This window comes from Octodon degus, unplaced genomic scaffold (assembly GCF_000260255.1).
Source record: "Octodon degus isolate 3935 unplaced genomic scaffold, OctDeg1.0 scaffold00132, whole genome shotgun sequence".
Taxonomy (NCBI): Eukaryota; Metazoa; Chordata; class Mammalia; order Rodentia; family Octodontidae; genus Octodon; species Octodon degus.
This window is the reverse complement of record NW_004524708.1, coordinates 8017478-8027615: the sequence shown is the minus strand read 5'-3', so window position 1 is coordinate 8027615 and position 10138 is coordinate 8017478. Positions and strand designations below refer to the sequence as shown.

The window sequence follows — 10138 nt, the reverse complement described above, 5'->3', positions numbered from 1 at the left end:
TTTGTTTAGGTGGAACCAGGGATTGAACTCAGGCCCTTGCACTTGCCAGGGAAGCACTTATTCCACTGAGCCATCTCCCCGGCCTCCCATTTTATTTTGAGACAGTACTAAAGCAGTTCTCCTGCCTGAGCCTCCCAAGTACCTGTGATAACAGGTGTGCACATTGCAACTGGTGATTAGTTTGTTTTCAGCAGTGCTTTTTGTTGCTGATGCTGTTGTTTTATGTACCTCTTAATTTTTTATTGGGTGTTAGTATTGGTGTAGAAAAGTAGAGACTGACCTAGACAGAATTTAGGCCAAGAAGTATCCTTGCCTATTCTGCTCCATCATGAATACAGGTTTTTGACTTAGTGTGTTCAGGATGCAAGTTGGATTTTGGTTCAGTGTTGTCACCATAACCTGCTGTGAAACTTTGGCTTGGTATTTCACAAAACTTCACTTGTACATAGCGTAGTTCTGGGTGTACCCAACAGTGTTCCTATCTATCCTGTCGTTCCTCAGCCTAATCCTGCCTGTGTCCCTGTGGCTTGCCTCAGAAAGGTCTCTGTCCCTTGCCTGCCCCTCAACTGGCCACAGACTGAAGCTGCCATCCTGGAGGGAAGGCCAGTTTGTTCCTTTTTTTTCCATGCAAAGTCCTATATTTTGGGTCTCCATAGAGAGCCTTTGTTATAAAAGCAACCCTTCTCCCCAGCAGGTATATATCAGCTCTGCCTTTCATCTTTGGTGGGCCTACCATAGAAGAGGGTTTTTTGCTGTTCACTTATGGGCAAATTTGTTCATTGTATCAACAAAGAGTCCTGGAAGTGGGACTATATTTTTGCCCATCCTCTATGAGTGCAGGACAGTTTTTTGTTTGTTTTACACACTTCTATGCAGGAGATTTTGCCACAGTTCTTCCTGTAGTTTCATACTCATGTTCTGCAGGGGAGAAAGGTCCAAGTAGGGCATTATGCATTTCCCACAGCTGCCCACCCCTTGGGGAACAGTTCTTTGCATCCCCTACTCTCCTCCCAATTGTCCTCTGAGCACTGAGGGTCTGTGGATGAGTCTATGCTGACAGCTCTGTGCTGTCAGACTAACTACATGCACCTGCAGCAGCACCGAGATCCTGAAGCCTCCTCGCCCACTGCACGGGGCTTGGCATCTCTCTCCTAGAGCCATCATCACTGAGTGCAGTTCCCATCCTGTTACTTCCTAGTCTGTCTTGCTTTAGGATTTAGACTGGTTGCTCTCTAACCTTAGCTTTCTTAACAAATTGTGTTTAGTGGATGTTTCCAGCTTATATGTACTCTTAGGTTATGAGAGATGCTTGTTCTAGTTTTCCACATTTTTGGCAGAAATGAAAATTTGAATGTAAATGTACTTTAAAAAGAAGAACATGCTTCTATATGAGTCTTTTAAACAAATACATAACCACACTATAATTTTGAAAATCTAGATAATACTTCACTGTCTTGATTGCATCATATAGTCAGAAACTTGTTGGACATTTAGGTGCCATGCCTACATCTGTGGAGCTGATTATTTAAGAATATACTAGATTAAGTTGGAAATAAGAAAGTTTTATTTAGAGTATTGCTGTTTGTAGCAACAGCATGAAACTTCTGATTTCTGATTAATGCTTAGATAAGCATGTTATTCTGAAGATTTAAAGGGAAAAGGGTGGTGTTCTGAGCCATAGAAGCAGCAGCAGGTCAGTCAGTACGTCTGGAATGTTCTCCTTAGTTCTGCTAGTGGTCAGACATGATTACTGTCACTAGGAAACTGGGTCCTAACACTGGGTGAATTGGTGACTGTCCCTCTGTTTTGGGTCCTCCATAGAAGAATTCAGACAAGACACAGAAGTACTTCTACATAGTATAAACAGAGTTTACTGCACTATGATAGGTTTTCACAGCAATAGAAATCAAGGTGGGCAAGTGTTAAGATGGTAATTATAGCAAATCAAGTGCCATATTATATTTGTGATTAAGTAATTCTTTAAGGAGTATTGTTTTCTTCCTCTGAGGTTATTGTTCTTTGACAACCATAATGGGCTATTTTGATCAATGTTAGAGGAAAAGAGACTCCAGTTTATTTCCTAGGTAGAATACTTCTATTCAGTTTGTCTTGACACCTACTGGTGTTTCCCGGTCTCTCACATGGCCTGGTCTTTATTATTAGCATGCACAGAAGAGGTTACATTCTCCTGGACTAACATTTGAAACTATAATCTTGCTTGGATTTTATTTATAACAAATGTTTTTTTTTAAAAAAAAGGAGAAAGGAAAAGGAAAAAATGAAATCTTTCTTTCTTTTCAAGTAGCCTGATAACATGCCTCTAGGTCTCCTAATGTCTTTCTGCCTAACAATGACTAGATGGTTTTGTTGTTGATTTGTTTCTTATGGTCTTTAAGTTACCACTAATATTGATGTTGTGTGAAATTTGTATATTTTCAATAGAGAATACCATAACTTATCTGTTAGGTCAAGGTCAGTTGCCAGGGAATGAGGACAGGAGCTATTCTTTTTTTCTCTCTATATTTTCCTTTTCAGTTTCAGTTTAGAACTAAGGTTAGGCTCCTCTTGGAGTATGTTACTGAAGTCTACAGTGACAGAAGACTAATGGTCAGAAAATGTGAAGAACTCCATATTAATAACTGCATATTAATAAATATTTCCTAAAGGAGGAAAAATAAAAAAAGTCTTGAATAAGAGAAGTAAAAACTAAGTCACAGTGAAATCAAAAATTTATACAATTATTTAAAATTTAAAACTGTGATAATAGTCAATATAATGAATATATGTCATGAAATCATTTTCATTTGGATACAGGATAGTTTTATTCTTTCCTCAATAGAAAATATAAAATGTTTTCTTTCTTTCTTTTTTTTTGGGGGGGGCTTTTCAGCCCATTACCATTTTTTAAAATATCTTGTTAAAAATGATTTAGTCATTTCTAAACTCATAATTATTATATCTCTATTGTGCATTTGATCCATGTGGTTGTGTTTGTTATCTGTAACTATCTTCTGTTTATCCTAGTCTTTTTCATCTTATTAAGCCTCCCATTTAATTGTGGTACCCTGTGTGGTAGAATGATCTCAATATTCATTCTTTCTTTATTAATCTTCTAAAAAATTTATTTATGTATTTGCTAAAGGGTCTTGCTATGCAGCTTTGACTTATAGTGTTCCTCCTATCTCAGCCTCCCCAGTGCTGGGATTGCCAGTGTGTGCCACCACACCATTTCAGTGGCCAACACAGCTTGCCTGGGGCACGGGGACCAGCATAGCATGTGGTACCAGGGATCAAACCCAGGTCTTTGTGCTTTCTAGGCAGGCACTTAGACCACCCAGCTATCTCCCCAGCCTATTTGTTTTTTAAAGAGAATTCAAAATAGTAATAATAATAAAAAAATTAAAATGATACAGAATTTCACTAAACAAAATAACATGAATTTGACAGTATTTGCTGTACTGCACAGTGTTGTCCTCAGATTAGTTGTTCAGATTACCAGATATATACATGCAAAATTGGAAAAAGAAAGAAAAAAAGAAAGTTTTAAGAAATTAAGAAGAGAAAAAAATGAAAAAATGAAGACCAAAAAATTAAGCATTAACTGCTTCTTTCCATAGACCAGCAGAAATCCACAGCACAATTATCTAAGCCGTCCTGCTTACATACATAGATACATCTCTTTCCCCCGCTCCCGCTCCTGTCCTTCTTGACATCTCAGTAATTCCTTCCTTTTGAACAGGTTCACTCCCTCTTCACAGTATCTGTTGTACCCTTCCGATTTTATTTACTCTTTCAGGTTCTTACATTAAGGAGACAATACAATTTTTGCACATGCAGGTGCCTACATTTTTTTTTTTTTTTTTTTTTTTTTTTTTTTTTTTGTACAACGGCTCAAACTCAGGACCTTGCACTGACCAGGTGGGCCCTAATGCCACTGAGCTATATTCATTCCCCCCCTGCCCACATTCATTCCTCAATATATGAGCCATTGACTGATTCTGCTTCATTTGGGTGACTGTAATTTTTCTGTTGACTTTGTAGGACCCAGGGTATCACTGCATGACAGACATACTCCTTCTTCCCCATTGTATGGTGGCAGCCTGCTTTCCCCTGGGTAGTCAAAATCCAGCACAGCAGACAGTAGAGGATCTTTGTTGGGGATCGTTGTTGGTGTGTCACAGGTTGTGAGGAGTCCAGAGTGGCTTGATTGGCATTGAATTTCCAGTTCACTGGAGCTATTTCCTTTGATAGAAGCATTTTTCATTTAGCTTAGGTCTGATTTCATTAATGTTTCCTTGTTTTGTAGTCTAAACTTACAGACTGTAGTCTAAACATACATATTTTGTTAAATTTGTAGCTAAGTTTTATGTTTTAGTGTATTTATAAATTGGGCTTGTAAGAATATTTTAACTTTCATTATTTGTTGCTAGTGTTAAGAAATATGATTTTTATATATTCCCCTTGTGTCTTTCAACAACCTTCCTGAACTCAATATTTCTAGGATTTCTTTTCTTTTATATTTATGTGATACGTACATACCTATATACATATATGTTTAATTTCCCAATGTGTATGCATATGTTGCCAGTGAATATATGTTTGCTTTTTATATCTTTTTCTTGTTGTACCAGTTAAGATCTTTGGTACAGTATTGAACAACAGAAAGAGAGTGGATATCCTTAGCAGTCTCCACTTTAGAGGAGAAACCATTCTAGTTTTCATCATAAAATACAATGTTAACTATAGGATTTCTGTTAATGCCATTTGTCAAGTTGAGAAAGTCTCTTCTAATACTAGTTTGCTGAAAATTACCATGAATGGGTTTTGAATTTGTAAATGTCTTTTCTGCATCTATAGAGATGATACAGAATTTTTCCTCTTTTGTCTACTGAAAAGGTGAATGAGGTTTACTTTCAAAATGTTGAACTTGCTTTCCACTCCCAGGAAAAGCCCAATTTTGTCATGGTGAATTGTTTTCAGATGTTGATTGATTTGATTACCAGCATGGTGGACTGACAACTGGCGGCCAGTTTGTGATACTCAGTTTAACTGAACCAGCATGGTGCTAGGTGTGGAAGGCCCACCTGAAGATTGTTGCCAGCAGCGTGAGAGGCAGAACTAGAGAAGTTTAGAAGCTGTAGAGAGCTTGTTAGAAAAGCAGTTTGGAGAAGGATCCATGGTGGGCCTGTTTTGTCTGCGTCTGTAGCCTGGTCTAGCTTTCGCAGTCTTAACTGGGTGCTCCATCCGGCAGCATGGGGAAACGGGACAATCGGGTGGCCTACATGAATCCAGTAGCAATGGCCAGATCAAGAGGTCCATGCAGTCTTCAGGGTCAACCATCCAGGATTATCTGAATCAACCCAGGCCTACCTGGGAAGAAATGAAAGAGCAACTAGAAAAGAAAAAGAAAGGCTCTAAGGCATTGACTGAATTTGAAGAAAAAAATGAATGAGAATTGGAAGAAAGAGCTAGAAAAGCACAGAGAGAAATTATTAAGTGGAAATGAGAGCTCATCCCCCCCCCCAAAAAAAAAAATGGAAGAAAGAAAAGAAGAAATTTGGTAGGTATTCATCTTCTTCATTGAGCTCTGATTCTTCCAGTAGTTCTTCAGATTCTGAGGATGAGGAAAAGAAGCAAGCAAAAAGGAGAAAGGAAAAGTAGAACCGTTCATATAAATCTTCTAAAAGCTCCCTGTCAGAAACTGAGTCAGACAGTAAGGATAGTTTAAAAAAGAAAAAGAAGTCAAAAGATGCAACTGAGAAAGAAAAGAACATTAAAGGACTTACCAAGAAAAGAAAGATGTATCCTGAAGATAAACCACCTTCATCTGAGTCCTTGTCAGAATCACATCATACTGAAGAGGTAGGCGCGAAAAAGAAGAAAAGCAGTGAAGAATGAAAAAAAGCAACAGAAAAAACAAAAAAGATAAAGAAGTGTAAGAAACACAGTAAGAAGAAGAAAAAGAAGGCTACTAGTTCAAGTCCTGAGTCACCATAGCATTAACAAAAACCAGGACTCCCCTATGAAGAAAGTACAATGTCTAAAGAGATTTCAACTGTGAAATTCCAGTATTTTTACTAACATGCATGGATTTTCTTGTTCTTAGAATTGTTCCTGGACTATTCAATAGGCACTTCAGTACCGCTGTGTAAAAGGGCCATAATTGTTGCTTGTTGCTTGAACATCTACTTTTTCTCCTCCACTGCATGATAACCTCGGAGATAACACACTGCAGTCATACTCATGGTTAAAATATTTGGGGAAAGCTAATATTTTGACTAGAAGTATCTAGTGATCAATAGAAATGAATTTGGATACATCTTAAGATGTAATCAGAAATGGCTACATGACTCTAGTTAAATTTTTTAAAGTAGGGATTACATTATTATTTTGAAATCCTTACTCTGTAGTTAAGTGTATCTTAAATTTTCCCCCTTGTATATTTTTTTATTTACCTCAGGAAGGAGCTTTTAGGGTGGGGGTGGTGGTTTGTCATCTCTTTAGCTAGCAGAATAGTGTGCCTTTGGTCCTCACACCTCCTACTTTTGTGGACACAGTAGCCATGCTTCCTGGGAGGTCAGAGCTGAGTAGGAGCCCTCCTACCCTTTATTGAGCTTAATGGCATCTGTGGACTTTGTCATCTGCTGCTTTGAGTGAACCAGGAAACAGCCCTTTCAGTGTGAGAAAGCCCTAAAGCTCTGAGTTTATACCTCCACATCAACAAAAACTGAATGTTTTTTAGCTTTAGAATGTGTTATGTCATTTGAATTAATTTTTGACTGTACTTTGGCTTTGGAGAGAAATTATTTCATGAGGACACTGGTACTTTTTGAACTTAATAGCTAAAGATTCTAAAATGCATGTTTTATACTGTTAAGTTTTAACCTGTCAGGAAAATTTTATGTAACCAATGATAGTTGCTTTACTTTTTGTATGAGTGTTATTTGGGCTACAAGTTTAGCTTTTGTTAACTCTTATTTGTACTGTCTCAAGTTCATTACTATGTTTAATGGCACCTTTGTCAAGATATTTAACATGTAAAAAGCAAGTTTTGAGTTTTGTTTTAAATAACTTCATATTGAAGCTGAGACAAACAAGTTGAGTGTCAGGCCTGGTATGCTGTATCTTGTACATAAAGCTGTTGCCAGAATCTTAGTAAATACAGTGTTTAAAAAAAAAAGAAAAGAAAAGAAAAGCAGTTTGGAGCTGTTTGGAGCCATTTGCAAGCAGTTGGGAGGTTGTAGGGAGCTGTTGATTCTCCTGGAGAAGCTCATCATGTTGGTTTTCCTGATGAACTTGGCTGTTCTCAATATTGAAGGAGCTCAGGAACTTGTTGTCCCTAAGAATGGCTACAGTTCACTTTGGGGAACTCTAGTCCTCACTTTTAAGGATAGCTTCCTGGCTCCAGAGGGGATGGATGGTGGCGCTTAGCTGAGTCTACTGGAGAAATTTGTCACGTTGGCTTTCCTGAAGAGAACTCAGTTTTCCTCATTGTCAGAAGAGCTCAGGACCTCACTGTTGCTGAGGATGGCTAGGGTTCACTTTGGGGGAGCGCCACTGCTTCTGCTTCTCACTTTAAACTAGGCTTCCTGGTTCCAGTTCAGATCCTTCAGCTTGCCAGCACAGGTCCTTCATGCCAGTCTACAGACTTTCTAGCTACCTTGCAGCCTTCCCAGTGCAGATCCTTGAAATAGGTCTGCATGAGACATTGTTATGGCCTCCAGTTGACTTCTGGGAACATTACTGTCAGCTCTAGGCTTTCAGCTGGACTTATAATTAAGTGTCCTATGTTGTATGTTCCCCTTGCAAAACCCTAAACTATAGAAGCTAGTATTTTCCTTCACTTGTATGTTCATGATAGATATGTTTTCTTTTCTTTTTTTTCATTTTTTTGCAGTATCTTTTTCTGTTTTTAGTATAGGGTGATGCTGCTATCACAAAATTAGTTGGAATGTGTTCCCTCCCATTTTGTATTCTAGAAGAGATGGGAACCTACAGTATGTATACCACAGTGGGCTGTTTGTTTCATTGAAAGCGCTAAACAGTTTGCCATCGTGGTTCAGATAGAACTGATATTGTTACTTCCTGAAGTGTTTGGTGGAATGTATCAGTGAAGTCATCTGGAGCTGGAATTTGTTCAGGTTTTTGATTACATATTTTAGTTAATTTCTTAGCATTTTCCTCACACTAGGTGGCTTGAATAACAAAAATTTATCATTGTCTTGGTTACTTTTATCTCATTGTTGGGACAAAATACCCAACACTCAGAATTAAGGAAGGAAAGGCTCATAGTTTATGGAGATTTCCATCCAGATTTGGCTGGCTCCCAGGGAGAGTGGCATAATGACAGAGAGCAACAGTTCATGGCAAAGGAAAACAGCAAAAGCAAAAAGAGCAAAAAGGAAGGAAAGCAGAGAGCAAGCCTCTTTCCCTCCTTTATACTGTATATAAGCCAGGGCAGGTGTAACACACCCATAGTCCCAGCATTAGACCATGAATCAGTCATAAAGTAGATGTCTGCATGCAGCTTTCAGGGGACATCTAGACACAAACTGTAACAATCATCAAGTAGTATTTTGTTGAGAAGTCTTATATTTATATTTCTCAGGGATGTTGATCTGTTATTGTCTTTTCTTGTCTTCTGGTTTTGAAGTAAAGAAATTCTGCCCTTGAAGAATGACTTAGGAACAGTTCTCTGCTTGCCAGTTTTTAAAATATTTTGAAAAGTTGTGTTTTTCCTTAAGTTTGGTAAAATGGAATAATGAAGCTATCTCTTATGGGTTTTTATTTGTTACGAGCCTTTTAATCATAGTTTTAGTGTCTGCATTGTTCAGTTTTGGTGTTCAGAAATATGAGGTGTGATCAATATATATGGTGAATTTTAATTTTTTAAAAAATGTGTTAAAGTCAAAGATACATTGCCATTAATTGCCCTCTAAATGCTCTTCCTTGCTCCTGGAAGTCCTCTTTCATGTCTTTCTGCAATATGATCAAAGACATGGTGAATGCTGCTGCTAAATGCCATTTAATGGCAAGGATTTCCTAAAAATACCACAGTATGTCCTTAAAAAAAAAAAAGGTATTCTCTTTCAGAGTGACAAACTCTACTTTTGGAAAAGCTTTCATGCACCCATAAGTAGTCAAATAATTGTCTTTAATAAGAAAAAAATCCCAGCAAAGATATTAAGTTTCCCCTCACATTCATACAAGGCACTTATAAATGTGAATTTTTCTTTTTCTTAGATACACAAAACATTGTTTCTGAAGAAGAACTAGCTCAGTTGACTCATATTCAACCACGGATTTTCAACTTTGATAAGCAATCGGCCTTCAAGGATTATCTGAAAATTCTTGAGAAAAAAGGAGTATATGGTATCACTCAGGAGTTTAGGGTAAGTATATTGATCTTAGCAGTCTATACATGATTTATTTTTCTGTATAATAACCATTGCTTTTGTTTTTCTTCATTTTGATTAGGCACAGTGCTTTTATTTTTCCAAACTGTGTTTTATAAGGCACTAAATTGACATGATAAATTCAGGTAGCATAAAGTATATATAAAGTCTATTTCTTAACTATCTAGAGTCCCTTTCCACTATTAAGTTTATAATATAAACTTTCAAAAAATGTTGGATTCAAGTCTCATTTCTTCAAAAAAAAAAAAAAAGGAATATCTTTGTTTTTAAGCATTTCATACATAAGTTTCAAGCTTCAATCACTTGCCAGCTTTCTGTTTTGGGGGTTTTATTGGTATGGATAAATAATGCCTTATAACAGAGATATTACCCTTGTGTGTGTGTAATATATAGTAAGTTTTCCCAGGGTGTTATATGCATATGTGCACACCTATAAATAGACCTATTTACTCTGAAGAAATGGGTAATTTTTATTAATTACATATGGCAGTTATATGGTTCCTGGATTTTCTTGTTTTTTAGACCATATATTTTCATGGACTTTTTTCCTAATAATTTTAGTATTTTTAAATTATCTGAATCTCTAATTCAACTAAAATTTACCTTAATAAGGACTTTGGTAGAGACCAACATTATTTCATCTATCTAGTTGTCCTAAGACTCTCCTGATCTTTAGTGAAAGATGCTGCTACTTTTACTTTTAGCACATACTAAAACCACAA

The 10138-nt window shown here is 37.1% G+C and overlaps 1 protein-coding gene and 1 pseudogene across 1 annotated transcript in view; both read left to right on the top strand.

Moving 5' to 3' along the window:
- Ptpn20 (protein tyrosine phosphatase, non-receptor type 20) overlaps positions 1 to 10138 on the top strand; it is a 50276-nt gene that overhangs the window by 2627 nt on the left and 37511 nt on the right. The window contains exon 2 of the mRNA XM_023701314.1: positions 9244 to 9413. Within this exon, the coding sequence (XP_023557082.1) occupies positions 9244 to 9413 (170 nt within the window). The remainder of the gene's footprint in view (positions 1 to 9243; positions 9414 to 10138) is intronic.
- LOC105743544 lies at positions 5253 to 5997 on the top strand (annotated as a pseudogene).